At 38.4% G+C, this 16201-nt stretch overlaps 2 protein-coding genes across 3 annotated transcripts in view; one reads left to right on the top strand and one right to left on the bottom strand.

Moving 5' to 3' along the window:
- Positions 1-16201, top strand: part of LOC109399436 (ecdysone-induced protein 78C) — a 134295-nt gene that overhangs the window by 77797 nt on the left and 40297 nt on the right. The gene's annotated exons all lie outside the window — the stretch shown is intronic.
- On the bottom strand, positions 10699-11742 carry LOC109399437 (cysteine-rich venom protein 6). The gene is made up of 2 exons (XM_029878966.2): positions 11049-11742; positions 10699-10986 (listed from the first exon to the last, which is right to left on the bottom strand). Exons 1-2 carry the CDS (start codon positions 11134-11136, stop codon positions 10724-10726), a joined length of 351 nt encoding a protein of 116 aa, XP_029734826.2. The 5' UTR covers positions 11137-11742; the 3' UTR covers positions 10699-10723.

The following is a 16201-nucleotide window of genomic DNA, read 5'->3' as shown; positions in this document are numbered from 1 at the left end:
AATTATGATTTTACCCAGGAATTGCACTTTGAATACCTCCAAGTGTTTCTTTGAAAGTTTCTACAGGTGTCCCAATAGGGATTCCTCAAGAATTTCCATTGGCAATTCCTCAAATAGTTTCATAAGAATTCTCCCTACGAGTTCCTTTGGGAATTCCAGGAGTCATCTAGGAAATTCTTAATGAGTTCCATTGCAAATTTCTCTAGGGGTAGCATTAGCTATTTATTAAGAAAAATCATTAAGAACTCATCCAAAAGTCCCAAAATGAATTCCCCCTAGTATTGAAACTTTTTAGGAAAACTAGATGGAAATTTCCAAAAGAACCCCTAGTAAAATACTCAAAGGAACACCGTATGAAATTATTAAAAGAACTCCTTTGAAACCCCCAATGGAACTCATCAAGGGATTTCCGATGGAACTCTTCGAGAAATTCCCGAAGGGATTCCTGAAAGTATTCCCGATGGAATACTTTGAGAAACTACCAAAGAAATTCCTAAAGGAGTTCTCAATGGAACTCCAGGAGCAATTCCCGAAAGAACTCTTAAAGAAACGCCCGATCAAGAATTTCCGATGGAGTTCCTGGAGAAATTCCCGATGGAATACCAGACGAAATTCTCGATGGAGCTCCTGGAAGAATGGAGAAATTCCCAAAGGAAAAACAGGAGGAATTCTCGTTGGAACTCCCAATGAAGTTTCCGAAGGAGAACGTGGAAGTATTCCAGAAGAAATATCTTGAGAAGTACTCAAAGGAACACCTGAAACAATTCTTAACTCTTGAACCGATGTTTAGAACCCTCTAAGCAGAATACCCTCTTCGAATGAGTGTAATCAGATGTGTACCGTGTATCAGATGATTCCGCCCAATTTCGCTTATCCATTGAAGTTATCCACCACGGATAACTGACATTGAGGAAGATTACAAGTGGTAGTCGAAATACGCGTATCTGTCAAAGGATAAGCGAAATATAGCGGAATTGAAAGGTACGAAACTGATTACACTCATTCGAAGAATTCTTAACTGAAAAAAAAACTCCTTCAGGAAAACCCGATGCATCACCTCAAGAAATTCCCGATGGAACTCATAGAGGGATTCCCTAAGGCACACTGATCAATTCTTGAAGAATTTAACTCCCGAAGGAATTCACGAAGAAATATCTGGAGAAATTTCTGAAGGAGCTCGTGAAGGAATACCAATGGAACTCCCGATAGACCACAGATGAAGGAGTACCGGAAGGAACAGCTGGAAGAATTCTCAATAGAACTAGACTAAAAATTTCCGATGGAATACCTGGGGTTATTCCCGAAGGAAATTTCAGAGGAATTTATGAAGGAACTCCAAGGAGAATGCCCGGTGGAACTCCTAAAGGAATTCTCGAAAGAACTTTTTTCGGAAAGATCGATAGACCTCCATAAGAAATTACCCAAAAAAGCACCTGGAGAAATTCCCGAATACCTGGTGAAATTTTCTAAGATAATAAAGCAATATCTTCAGGGAATAGATTATAAAGCAACTCCAAATAATTCAGCGATGAAACTGCTGAAGGAAGTTCTGATGAAATTCATGATGAAATTGCCAAGGAAAATTTTTGTTGAATTCCCGGAGGAACTCCTTGAAGTATTATCCAAAGAACTACTTGAGAATTTGTTCAAGGAACTCCCAGAGGAATTTTCCAAGGAACTCCTTGAGAAGTTCCCGGTGGAACTCCTGGAGGAATTTCTGGATGAAGAATGAAGAATTGCATTTTGAGTACCTCCAGAAGTTTTTTCGAAAATTCATACAGGAGTTCCGATGGGACAATTCCTCGAAGAATTTCTTTGGGATTTTCTCCCGATAGACCACGAAGAGAAAATCTCAATGAAATTCTTCAAGGAATTGTCCCATCGGAAATCCTGGGCTCTGAAGTGTATTAGGAGTCTCTCCAAGAGTTCCATAGGAAAATTATTCGGGTGCAGCATTAGCTATTCCTTCAGGAAATTCATTAGCAATTCTTCCAAGAGTTCCATTGGGAATTCCCCGAAGAGTTGGATTGGGAATTACTTCAGAAGTTCAATCAACAATTTCTCTAGGACTTCTCCGAGAAGTTACTTTGAATCTCTCCAAGAGACAATTTTTGCATTGGAGAATTTTTCCAAGAGTTGCTTCGGAAATTCCTGCAGCAGTTTCTTGGAGAACAGCTTCAGGAGTTTCTTCGGGAATCCATCTATGGATTGCTTAGGAATTTTCTGAGAAGAGCTCCTAAAAAAAATCCTGAAGGAATTCTTGGAGGAATTCCCGCAGGACTGCTCAAGGAATCCCCAAGAAGACAAAACTGCTGAAGAAATTCCTGTCAGTGGATTCTGTGCTGGAGGACTCATGAAAGAAATTTATGTTATCGGAATCCCAAAGGAACTCCTATTAGAAGAATCCCAGAAAAAAATGCTTGATATTAGAAACCCAGAAAAAATATCTGCTGGAGGAATCTTCAAAAAAAATACTTACAGGAAGATTCCCCGAAGCAATTCCTCTTTAAGGAACCTTTAGAAAAAATCTTACTAAAGAAATTATGAAGGGATGTTTCTGCTAAAGATCTCATCACAAGAAATCTCCTATTAGACAAATAATCAAAAGGAATTGTGTTAGGTGTTGTGTGAAGGTTAGGAGGTTGTGCTAGGTTTGGAGGAGAATAGGCCTCTGGAGCCGACCTACTGAAAGGTGTTGCGTTAAGTGAAAACCCGATCTGAAACTGGATATGCTGGGTCATGATTAAAAAAACACTTCTGTACACTACCCAGAGCTTTCAATGCAAGTTCCTTCAACATTCTAAAATGTGCCCTATGCCATTAAAGTTTCACAAAATGTGCTATATTTGGAAATTATTTTATGAAATTATGAAGTTATTCTTCAAAAAAATGTAAACTTTGCTCCCCCACACTGGTTTCGATGCTGGGTGCTGCGTTGCAGTGCGTCAACTTTGAATATTTTATAAGTTTAGAACGACCTTCAGCGTTTTTAGTACAATAACGTACGTTACGAAACGCATCGATGTGGCTTGCTGCATTCGGTTATGATAAGATGCATATCAGTCCCATCTAGTCAACCATAATAAAAGTCAATCTTTGCAACATTTTAAAACGTGACGATGGGTATATTTTACTTCATATGATCTGTAGAAACCTTGAATTATTAAAAATAACAGGGTGACCTGGGGGGGTAATACGCACCCCGGGGGCAAAACGCCCTCACGCTATTCCAATATATTAGTGAAGTTTCGTTAGATACAAGCAAACTGGACGTAAAATTGAGCCGGACAAGCCCACGAATGACAAGATTATTCGAGTGAAATTCCACACTTTTCGATGATTTTCCACATTTGGAAAGATTGTCTAATTTGAAGCGTACGCAATTTAAGCGAATGCGCACTATGGAATCAACCTAATAACAACCATCCACCTCCTATACCTTCCATTTCTGCCGTAAATAGTAAGATGGAGCCGCCTGGTATTTCATTAGAATTCAAAGCGGGAAATGCCAGAGGTCGTACTGCTCCACCTCAACAGTTTTTCAGCATCTAAAATGTAACTTGCAATTAGATTGTAAAATACAAAAAAAAAAAACAATCTGAACTGATGTCGTGCCATGGTTTTCTCATTATCAACATGAAATAGTTGATAGAATCAGCAGGCGTATTGAACAGTATTGAACAAATGGTTCAAACTCGTTCTAATCCCATTTCTTCAATGTTCACATAATCCATTGAAGTTGAATGTGGAACGCAGAAGGGCTGCGGTCGCCCGCGACAGAAACGAAACGCCAAACAAAGTAAAACGGAAAGATCACTCGCGAAGAAAGTCGCGCCCTCGAAAGCTCTATACCCACCTCGCGCGCAGCATAACGACGCAAAGAGAACTAGGGCGCGTTGTGAGGCAAGCGGCGCGGCGGCACACACCGGACCAAATCGCAGTACAAAACGGGACATAGCGTGTAAGAGAGGAAAGATACCAAAACAAAACGGCGCAAACGAGCGAGAAAGACATGAACAACCACCACCACCGGCGCACCACCAGCACCCATCCCGCCCGCCGCCACCCGCCAGAGAAAGAACGAACCTCGCAAGATCACGGAACCAAAGTAAGAAAAGATAACAACAAACCATGCTAGCAGGCAGCCAAGCAGCATCAGCAGCAGTGGCTGGCTGGCTGGTGAAGAAAATAAACATAATAAGTTCAACGAACCTTTCACCGGCCACGACCGGGTCCGGGAAGAAGCGCGCCGGCTGGGGGGAAAAAAGCACGACCAGAGTTCCATTCGCACATTGGCGAAGACCGTAAACGATGTTTTAAAAGGTAACGAAGCAGAGGGAGCTGGGATGAAAGGTTCTGTTGGGGTAAAACCCAGTCACTTCATCTTCCTTTTCCAAGTAAGAATGGAATTCAGTGAGTAGGTTTGTAGTAAGTAATAAAATAAGTAAGAAAGTAAGTTAGCAATTAAGTAAATAAGTAAGTAAGTATGTAGGTATTTAGTAAGTAATAAAATAAGTAAGAAAGTAAGTTAGCAATTAAGTAAATAAGTGAGTAAATTAGCAAATGAGTAAGGAAGTAAGTAAATGAGTAAGTAAATAAGTAAGTAAGCTTCAACAGGTCGTCTCCAAATACATGTTCACCTTCATTTGGGAAATGTGTGCCATTAGAAGTAAGCAAGCAAGCAAGTAAGTAAATCAGTAAGTAAGTAGGTAAGTAAGTAAGTAAGTAAGTAAGCAAGAAAGTAAGTAAGTAGGTAAGTAAGTAAGTGAGAAAGTAAGAAAAAAGTGAATATGTAATAACCTAAGTAAACAAATACTTTTCAAAAAACTAAACCTATTTGGTGATTCCAAAACTGAACATCTCTAAAAGGGAACGCGATTTACCTCGTCCTCTCCTGTAAGCACTGTGGCCTCGGGGTGGCCGTGGTGACGCAAAGAACGCTGCAAAAACAGAAACAACAAAAATACGGTACCGGTAGGCGATATCATGTTGATCAATGGATTTTAAATTAAAATATTTGCAAGTTTAATGCACTACCGCGCAATTGGAAAGTCATACGTATCTACGAAGAACGAAGAACGAAAATAAAAAAAAATCTGGGTGCGGAGTATGCAATCGTACAGGGGCAACCGATTCGTGGTCAATGTTAAAAGGTTGTTGAATGATGATGTGAGATGGTGTAGCTCTTACTGTAGGGAAGACGAGCGCTTATTATAGGAGCGCGAAGATCATTGAACTGGAGCTAGGTTAAATCTGACTGGAGGAACCGTTACGGGTCAGCCACTTCCGCAGTCGTTGTGAAGACAGTTGAAATGGGTTGTATTGGTTGTACTCAATAAACTATAATCCATCTTCTATTCTTAACCATCTATGTACATCTTACTATACAGTTTCCTGAATCTTATGACTTATATCAATAAACCCTTTGGAGCTGGAGGGTTCATATATGACCCCAACATAGACGTGGCTGTATAAATTCACACATTCAAACAGAATACTGTCTTCGGCAGAGTTGTTGCAAATTGAGTCCTCTATTAAAGAAAAAGGGGAATATTTGTATTTGAGACTTCAATGACAATCTAGAACATCCTGAACACCATAAAGTTTGGGGAAACGAACTAATTGGCATACCAGTTTTTCTAAAAGCTGAATATGGATATGGGTTGGGTTCATATGTCTGCATTTAACCTGCGGCAAGAATACCAAAATATATCAAATATAAATTCTGGGATGTTCTATGTGTTCCAAACTGTCCTATTATGAAGTCCTTCAAATCTACAAGAATAACTTTATGTGCTTTCACCATAAATAATAGCATTGCATAATCTGCTGGAATCCGCAAAGCTCTTGAAATCTCAGATGTCATAAGAGACACTATAGGGATATTCCAGGGCAGCCAAACTAGCATGGAGCTTAGAACTTCAGGTCTACACTCGTAACAGCAGCCATATCTGCTATACTGAGTAACGTTGCAAAATCAACTGCGATTTCTGGACCAATCTGAAGTCTACTTGATATTATTATAAACCTTTTGGGCATTCAGGATTATCCAAACTGTCCTATAATAAAACCCTTCAAATCTACAAGTATTACTTTATGTGTTTTCGCCATACATTATAGCATTGCATAATCTGCTGAGATCCGTGAGGCTCTTGAAACCTCAAATGTCATTAAGAGACACTATAGGGATATTCCAGGGCAGCCAAACTAGCATGGAGTTTAGAACTTCAGGTCTACACTCGTAACAGCAGCCATATCTGCTATACTGAGTAACGTTGCACAATCAATCGCGGTTACTGGACCAATCTGAAGTCTACTTGATATTATTATAAACCCTTGGGACATTCAGGGTCGTCCAAACTGTCCTATAATGAAGCCCTTCAAATCTACAGAAATAACTTTATGCAATTCAGTATCATAATTTCCATTTTATATAACTCATTTTGGTATCATAATGGCCAACTTTTCCGACCTGGTTCATAATGCAACTGAAATGAGTTGCATAATGAAAAATAGTTGCATAATGTTCATAATGCAACTCATTTCAGTTGCATTATGAACATTATGCAACTCAAATGAGTTGGATTATGAAAAAATCATTGCATAAAATTTTGTATGGAACTCGTTGCAAAACTCGATTTTTTCATCACTCTTCGTATTTATCCAACTCGGCAAGCCTCGTTGGATAAATGTACGACTCGTGCTGAAAAAATCAACTTTTTGCAACTCGTTACATAAATAACTATTATGAAGCTCTTGAAATCTCAAATGCCATTTAGAGACACTACAGAGATATTCCAGGTCAGCCAAACTAACTTGGAGTTAAGAACTTCAGGCCTATACTCGTAATAGTAACCATATCTGATATACTGCGTAACGTTGCATAATTATTGTCTTCGCACAATGAATTGTACCATTACACATCCAACTGTAATATGTATTCCCCTTGGCATTTTGTAAGTCATTCCAAGATAGTTTTGAAATATTCCAGATCAACCAAACTACTTCGGAGACCATAGCTTTAGTTCTACACTTGTTATAATAGTTTTTTAGGTAACGAGTCGGGACTGCCTAAATAGAGTTTTTACCTAAATGGATTCAGTTCATTGCCTAAATGGATTTGAAGATTGAAAAGAAGTATAAGAAAGGCGAGTGGCCTGGAGATCTAAAGGGGGCTATGTGGGGTTTCAGAGTGACTTCATGGTAGTTTCAGGAAGGGGGGGGGGTGTCAGAGGCGTTGCAACGGGGGGCTTCAGGGGTATTTTCGGGGAGTTTCGAAGGGTCTCAGTTGCGTTACATGGGATCCGATGCAGTTTTCGGATTTCAGGGCATTTCAGAAAGCCTCAAATGATTTTTGGCGAGTTTCAGAGACGTTACGAAGGCGTTTTCGGTGGTTTCTGAGGGTCTCAGGTGCGTTACGTGGGGTCCGAGGGGGATTTCGAATGCATTTCAGACAGCTTCAGATGATTTTTGACAAGTTTCAGAGACGTTACTCAGGCGTTACGTAGGCATTTTTAAGGGTATCTGAGGGACTCCGGTGCGTTATATGGGGTCCAAGGGGGTTTCAGCGGGATTTCGAAGGCATTTCAGAAGTCTTCAGATGATTTTAGAGTGTTTCAGAAGCGTTACTCAAGCATTGCGAAGGCGTTTTCGGTGGTTTCTGAGGGTCTCAGGTGCGTTACATGGGGTCCGAGGGGGTTTAGGGGGATTTCGAAGGCTTTCCAGAAAGCTTCAGAGGATTTTTGGCGAGTTTCATAGACGTTACTCAGGTGTTACGAAGGTGTTTTCGGTGGTTTCTGAGAATCACAGGTAAGTTACATGGGGTCTAGGGGAGGCGTGTTTTAGTGGGATTTCGAATGCATTTCAGACAGCTTCAGATGACTTTTAGATTGTTTCAGAGGCGTTACTCAAGCATTGCGAAGGCAGTTTTGGTGGTTTCTGAGGGTCTCAGGTGCGTTACATGGGGTCCGAGGGGGGTTTATGGGGATTTCGAGGGCATTTTAGAAAGCTTCAGAGGATTTTTGGCGAGTTTCAGAGGCGTTACGAAGGCGTTTTGGGGGTTTCAGAGGGTTTTAGGTGCGTTACATGGTATCCGGGGGGATTTAGGGGGATTTCGAGGGTGTTTTCGGAAGCTGCAGAGGATTTTTGATTAGTTTCAGAGGCGTTATGCAGGCGTTTTCGGGGGTTTCGGAGGGTTACAGGGGGTTTTGAAGTGGGTTAAGGGAGCCTACAGTTTCTGAAAATACATTTTGGACCACAGCACTTAAGTAAGCTTCAGGGAGATTTCAGCGGCGTTTCAAAGCGTTTCTTAAACGTTTCAGGTGGTTTCAGAAGAGATTCAAGACGTTTCAGACTGCTTACGATTGTAGAAACGATGCCCTATACTCAAGGGAGCACTTAAAGATTTTTAAAATTGAACTTGTGTTTGGTGTTGAAGCATTCCTTAAACGTATCAGGTGGTTTCAGAAGAGATTCAAAACGTTCCAGACTATTAACGATTGTAGATCCGATGACCTATACTCAAGGGAGCTCTTAAAGATTCTTAAAATTGAACTTGCACAAAGTTGCATGAGGCTGTGTAAGCATGACTTTTATTCAATCATTTAAGCACACAAGTTATGCACGTAGATTGTAGTTCGATTACTTACGCTCGAAAAAGTTCTTAGGAAACCTTAAACAAACTCAGTTTGGATGGCTAAGGATATTCCGACTGATCTGATACTGTCTATTGAACATTCAGAAGATTTCCTAGGCATGATAGAATATAAGTCGTAGCTTTGTATAATGAAAGATGTTACCGTTACACCATAGACTTCAGGGTCTGAACTTAAGAACAGTTTGGATGACCTAGGATATCCCGACTGATCTGAAACTGTTTATTGAACTTTCCGAAGATTTACTGGACATGATAGATTACAAATCGTAGCTTTGTATAATGAAAGAAGTTACCGTTACATGCGTAGACTTTAGGATCTAAACTCAAGAAGAGTTTGGATGTCCTAGGATATTCTATTGAACATTCAGAAGACTTTCTGGACATGACAGATTACAAATCGTAGCTTTGTATAATGAAAGAAGTTACCGCTACACCCGTAGACTTCAAAATCTAAACTCGAGATCACTTTGGATGACCTAGGATATCCCGACTAATCTGATACTGTCTATTGAATTTTCAGAAGACTTACTGGACATGATAGATTACAAATCGTAGCTTTGTATAATGAAAGAAGTTACCGCTACCCGCATAGGCTTTAGGATCCAAACTCAAAGACAGTTTGGATGGCCTAGGATATTTCAACTGATCTGATACTGTCTATTGAACATTCAGAAGACTTACTGGACTTGATAGATTACAAACCGTAGCTTTGTATTAGGAAAAAGGTTACCGTCACACGCGTAGACTTCAGGATCTAAACTCAAAGACAGTTTGGATGACCAAGGATATTCCGACTGATCTGATACTGACTATTGAACATTCAGGAGACTTACTGGACATAATGGATTTCAAATCGTAGCTTTGTGTAATGAAAGAGGTTAACATTACACGCGAAGACTTTAAGATCTAAACTCAAAAATAGTTTGGATGGCCTAAGGTATTCCGACTGATCTGATACTGTCCATTGAACATTCAGAAGATTAACTGGACATTATGGGATACAAATCGTAGCTTTGTAAAATGAAGATGTTACCGTTACACCCGTAGACCGCAGGATCTGAACTCAAGAACACTTTGAGTGAGCTAGCTAGGATATTCCGACTGATCTGATACTGACTATTGAACATTCAGAAGATTTACTGGACATGATAGATTACAAATCGTAGTTTTGTATAATGAAAGAAGTTACCGTTACACGCGTAGACTTGAGGATCTAAACTCAAGAAGAGTTTGGATGTCCTAGGATATTCCGACCGATCTGATGCTGTCCATTAAACATTCGGAAAATTTACTGGACAAGATGGATTACAAATCGTAGCTTTGTAAAATGAAAGGAGTTACCGATACATGCGTAGACTTTAGGATCTAAGCTCAAGAACAGTTTGGATGGCCTAGGATATTCCGACTGAACTGTCTATTGAACATTCAGGAAACTTACTGGACATGATAGATTACAAATCGCAGCTTTGTATAGTGAAAGCGGTTACCGTTACACTCGTAGACTTTAAGATCTGAACTGAAGAACAGTTTAAATGACCTAGGATATTCCGACTGATTTGATACTGTCTATTGAACATTCAGTAGACCTACCGATAGGTTACAAATCATAGCTTTGTAAAATGAAAGAAGTTACAGTTACACGCGTAGACTTTCAAATCTAAACTCAAGAACAATTTGGATGACCTAGGATATCCAGAAAATATATTCTGAATCATATTTCACCCTTTCTATGCTATTGAGCACCAAAACCTCAGAAATACGTAAAAAAAACTTAATAATAACGCTTGGAAAAATTCCGGCTTTAAAGGGTTAAGTAATGCACTGAGACTCGTTACCCTATTTATCAAATTAATGCTTCTGAAGTTCATATCAAAGATGGTCTAACCATGCATGTTTACATGCAAATTAAGAACTAAAATCCTAGATGTTTCACCATGAGACCAATTGAAAGATTTTTTTTATTGATCTTGTATCAAATCCTGAGTTTTATTGAGCTTTTCTTCAAATAAATAATATTATTCCATATACACATGCAATTCCAAATTAACACAATCATCATTTCACACACTACTCTTCCGGTCCCCGGGTTCGCAGTCGCCTCCTGCAGTCCCTAGGAAGAATGCAGCTTCCATCGGTATTGTCCCGCACATATCTCACCTTGCAGAAGCACCCCGGAACGCACGTGCTCGAGCAGTACGTCGTCCTGCGTCGAAGTCTCCAGTTGATGCAGGTCGGAGGACACTCGCTGCCGCACTCAAGATAGATCTCATTCTCGCCGCATTCCTTAGGGCCGGAAGGAACTGTGAACACAATAGTTAGAATGGGAACGTCTGGATCGATCGCTGAAGGATATCAATTGTTACATTGTTGGTTAATTGGTTGAGCAGTATACCTTTGTCGGGGGAAGCTTGAGCCCAACCGGAGGAGATCAGAACTGCCGTCAAGCACACGACGATGACTAGACGATGAGTGGTCTTCATGGTTTTGTGGAGTAAGCGGTGGATATATGCTATCTGGCTTTTTATACTTGGTAGAAAGTTATAAGAAAAATCACTGAATTTATGAGATGCTCTTGTTTGCAAATGTTAAGAACAGAATGTTCTGTTTTAGTATGAGATGGAAACTAAATTATAGCACCGATCCAGTTTGTTGACTCCGGGTCGGTGCTGCATCATATGTGAGATGATAGTAATTGCCCAGTAGCAGCTGCATTAATCACCCAATTGTTATTCATATTCATATTAGGGGAAACCCGTTCGTTGTCGCAACGGCCTACACGTGTGTGTGAAAATTTCCGTTGGGACAATCATGAGAATCGCATTTATTTTAATTGATGACATGCGGGTAAGTACATGAATAGATCCATAAGGTGCTATGCTAGAATATGTTAAATATATGTTAAATATGTATGGTATCGACGAATATCAACTGTACCGAAAATGTTGGGCCAACATTGGAAAAGGGGATTATCTGCTTTTTGTAAACAAACGTGTTTTGTGTCTAGGCCCATCTGTGAGTTTTAAATAATTGTTTTTATTTTATTTTTCTTGATTTAACTCAAATTTGAATAAGCATTTGTCATTATCAAAACGAAAAATTTGCAGTATCAGTTTCACATTTTGACTAAAACAACACTAACAATTTAAAAAAAAAATATCTCAGAAACGGTCTGATTGTTGAGCTATCTTCGTCAATATTTTTTAGACAATGTATGGAACTATATGGAGAAGTTATTTATAAACTCTATAAAAAATAACATTTTATTTCATATTATTCAAAATAAAACATAAAAATAAATTATCTCACAAAAGGTATTCTTATTTTTTTTATATGTAATAGCGAACATATAATGCAGTTCATTTCACCATGGGTCAAGATAGAGAAAAGATGGACAAAAAAGTTAAATTTGTTTAAAAAGTAGGAGTTTTTGAAGTGGAAGAAACACGTTTCAAAAAAATTTTCGATCCCATTTTATGAAAGAACGCATGGTTTGCAATAAAAAAAGACTACGGCAAAATTTGACTAAATGTTTTTCTACCGTTTCCGAAATATAGTAATTTTACTATAAAATTAACTGAAGTATTCAATTTCTGGTCGTTTTCGAATGTTTTCGAATGTTTTCGATTGTTGAGAATTTTTCCCAAGAAAATCCAATATTATTTATTGTACCATAGGAAAAACGTCAAAATATGAACAAAATATCATAAGTTTACAAAATCATATAACCACAAATTAAAAGCAATCAATTTACGAAGTGTATATAAATCAATTTTAGATATTGATGTATGATATTCCAATCTAACATGAAAAATTCAACAGTAGAAGAGTTCATCAAGTTTCCAAAACCTTACGGAAGCTCGGCAGCATATTCATAATTTGTGGTCCGTGTCGTCTGGAGTCGGCCAATCGAACTGCCCTTTTTAGTAGTGATGATTTATCGAGTATAGAACAGGAAGATGTTTGTATGAACGATGTCAGCCAGTAACAATGAAAAACACATTGGCAACTTCAATGCAGGCATCATAAATGACATCCACCTACCCCTCCCAGCGTTATGACTTTTGTGAACAAGACCTTACCGGAATTTTGTCGTGAATATTTTTATTGAATAGTAGCTATCCCCGCGGACGTCGTTCTGCCTGCCTGCCTATTGTGTTTTTACACGCAGTTCTGTAGAAAAATGCATCGCAAAACATGATTTCAAATTTTCTCGTTTTCGGCGCGTTCTTGGTCGATTTTCCCTATTAGGCTGGAAAAAATCTCATTTTCTTCTTTTGTCACTTTACTCGTTGACTCGTCAAAGGAGGGGACGATAAATAATAAACGTATTTGATGCAAAATTACCCAAAAAATTAGGCAAAATCGTCAAACTCATCGGATTTGTTAAGAAATTCTCTCGACGGCTCTAATTTCACTATAAAAAGTTTGAATTTTTTGAATAATTTGTGTCCCCCCTCATAATGTTGGATTCCGACCAAAATTTTCCGAGGGGGTGACATAAGAGAAAATCGAAATTTGTGTCAGCCTTTTTTTCGTACGAACACGTCGGGGCTCTGCACGGGTGAAACACTGAAAGAATGGTATAGATCCGTTGGCCCGTTCCCGAACCTATTCGTGACATACAAACACGATTTCATTTTTATTTATATAGATAGATTATGCATACTTTCATAAAATCGGGCAACGAAGAAATTTTTGAAGCGCATTTATACATTTAAAACAAATCCAACTTCTATTATTAAAAAACAACAACAACTTTTGTCCATCATTCTTCTATCTTGACTCATAGTGCAACAAACTGCATTATACCTATACCCTCTATAACATATATAAAAAACTAACAATAAGATGAGATAATTGATTTTTAAGTTTTATTTTTCGATTCAAATAAAAAATGAAACTTTTTTTCGTACAGTGCTTTGCATACGTTCTCCATATAGGGTAGCGAACCACTTGGGCAGCGGCCGGTATTTTGGGCACTCCTCGCTATAACTCAGTCAATTCCAAACCAATTGACGTGAAATTTTGTACACGGCTAGATCCCATACGTATCTCATCGCGTTCCAAAAATTGTGTCAATTGGTTCAGAATTGGCTGAGTTATAGCAGAATAGTGCCCAAAATAGGACCCCTGCCGAGATGGTTCCACTTCCCTACTCCATATATCAGGAGTTCTCAAACTTTTTCAGCTTGCGACCCACATTTGATTGTCACAACATATGGCGACCCACAAGCATGTATTTCCATTTGTTTTCAACTTACATCATTTTGGAAAATTTGGATACATTAGGTTGGTTAGTAGGGCAGTTTAGACTTTAAACATGTCAAAAATTCACAGCTCCCATATGTTCATTACAATCCTTGGTGCAAAACTAGAGTCCTGTCAAATTTTCAGCCATTTCGGTGGTGATTTAATGGTGGCCCAAAAGCAAAATAGGTTTATATACAGTGTCGGACAAAATAATAAGACCACCAGCCATTTTTCATACAAAATGGCTAAGTTTGACGATCTGATGCTCGGTTTCTAGTGAACCGATTTGGCTGAAATTTTGACAGCCGCCATGGAGTTACGTGAATTTTGATTTGTATTTAATTGATTGAGTTCTGTTCACTACATCAAAAGTTACAGATATACGAAACGACAAAATAATAGGACCACTTTCAGATTACCATCACCAAAGGATATTTGAGAGTATCTGATACTTGATGATTGATAAACAAGTACTAAAATTAAGGATGCCATTTAAACTTGGGGACATTTTTATTGAATTGGCAACAAATAACCATCATTAAAATCTGGTGTTAGAATTTTGTCGCACCGTATATCTGTAACTTTGGAAGTAGTGAACAGAACTCAATCAATTTAATACAAATCAAAATTCCCGTAATTCGAAGTCGGCTGTCAAAATTTCAGCCAAATCGGTTTACTAGAAACCGAGTACCATATCGTCAAACTTGACCATTTTGTATGAAATAGGACCGCTGGTCTTATTGTTTTGTCCGACACTGTAGGAATCACTATGGAGAATTTTCGAAAAAGGTTCTCCGCGCTGTAAAGCATTGCCATATGAATGAAGTCATAGGGTCAAAGCCGAATTGAATTCTTCAGACCTCAATGACGAATGATGCCGAAGACCGGAACTTATTTCGACATTGGTTAGTAAATGCATTCTAATGATGAATGAATGAAAGTCGTAAATGATGTTGAATATGATGCTAAAGTGGAGGCTATATGCGTACCTGCTTTCATTTAACCGCGAGTCGCATATCGCCACCAGTTTAGCATCCTATTCAACAAAATAGGAATTTTTGAAGGAATAGCCAGGGAAATCTCTAAGAATTTCTAAAGGAGCTAGTGGAAGGTTTTCTTGATACATCCTTGGCTGTAGAGGAACCATTTATGAAGGAATCCAGAGATGATTTCCTTATAGTATTTCTCGTATGGATTCCTGAAAAAAATATTTGCATGATTATTTGAGGAACCCAAAGAGGCTTTTCTAAAGATTTTTTAGAAATTTCTTTGGAATCCTCTAACGAAAGTTTCGAAGGAAATTCTAGAGGAAATTCTGAAGCGATGCATGCAAGATGTTTAAAAGAACTTTCAAAAAAAATGGTGTAAGTATTCTATGATGGAATCCATGGTGCAATGTCGGAAGGAATCTAGAGAATGTTTTATATATATATATAAAAGTTCTTGAAATTTTCTATGATTTTATTCTCTAAAAAACTTTGAAGAACATGCTAAAGGAAACTGAGAATTTCCTTGAAAAGACAATGGAAGAATTAATGTTGGGTTTCTCAGAGAAATCATCAAAGGAATTCATGGTAGAATTTCTTTGAAGTTCCTTGTAGGATTTTTTGAAGTGGTTACTGGATTAATTTCTAAAGAAATTCCAAGAAGTTATTTTGATGAATTTGTGGTGATATGAGAAACTCCTTGAGGAATATTTCCGAATGAAAAAAATGATTATTTTAAGAGCCCGTAGTGGGATTTCAGGAGGCATTTGTGGGGTACAAAATTGGAAACTCACAAATGTGATTTGCATTTTCTACAGTCAGTGACAAATGTTAGTTATCGAAGGCTGTTTCTCCATAAAAAATGCACAATTTTTGGGTATTATATCTGATCTATTATCTTATTATAGATTCCAGCGGTCCAATTTAACTCAGATGTTAGTTTCAGAGAGTTCAAAGGGTTCAAAGATTACAGTAAGCAACCGACAGTAAAAAGTCTGTCGATACCAAATGGTTGTGGCTCAATGACTTGTTCGACGAAGTTATTCATTTCTAGGAGACGGATATATTGATCAAACAAAGCCACTTGCTACAAGCTTTCGTTTTCAAGCTATATGAAATCGACCGTCGGTCACTTACTTTTGTCTTCGAACAACCCTTTGGAACTATCTGACTACAGACTATAGAACACAATGAAATTTTGGCGAACTGAGATTCAAGATTTTTGAAGATTGTGGTTCAAATTTCAGCTAAATCTGACTACTGGAAGCCGAGAAACTAGCGTTTTGTATGGAAAACAAACTTTGATAAC

Source organism: Aedes albopictus, chromosome 2 (assembly GCF_035046485.1).
Source record: "Aedes albopictus strain Foshan chromosome 2, AalbF5, whole genome shotgun sequence".
NCBI classification, from domain to species: domain Eukaryota; kingdom Metazoa; phylum Arthropoda; class Insecta; order Diptera; family Culicidae; genus Aedes; species Aedes albopictus.
The sequence above is the reverse complement of the archived record's forward strand: the minus strand, read 5'-3'. Positions and strand labels throughout refer to the sequence as shown.

Excerpts from the sequence above, each read along its gene's own strand:
- LOC109399437 (XM_029878966.2), bottom strand. The coding sequence starts at position 11,136 with ATGAAGACCACTCATCGTCTAGTCATCGTCGTGTGCTTGACGGCAGTT. Across the intron at positions 10,987-11,048 it reads TCAAGCTTCCCCCGACAAAG|ACGTTCCCATTCTAACTATT; the intron begins GTATACTGCTCA and ends CGATCGATCCAG.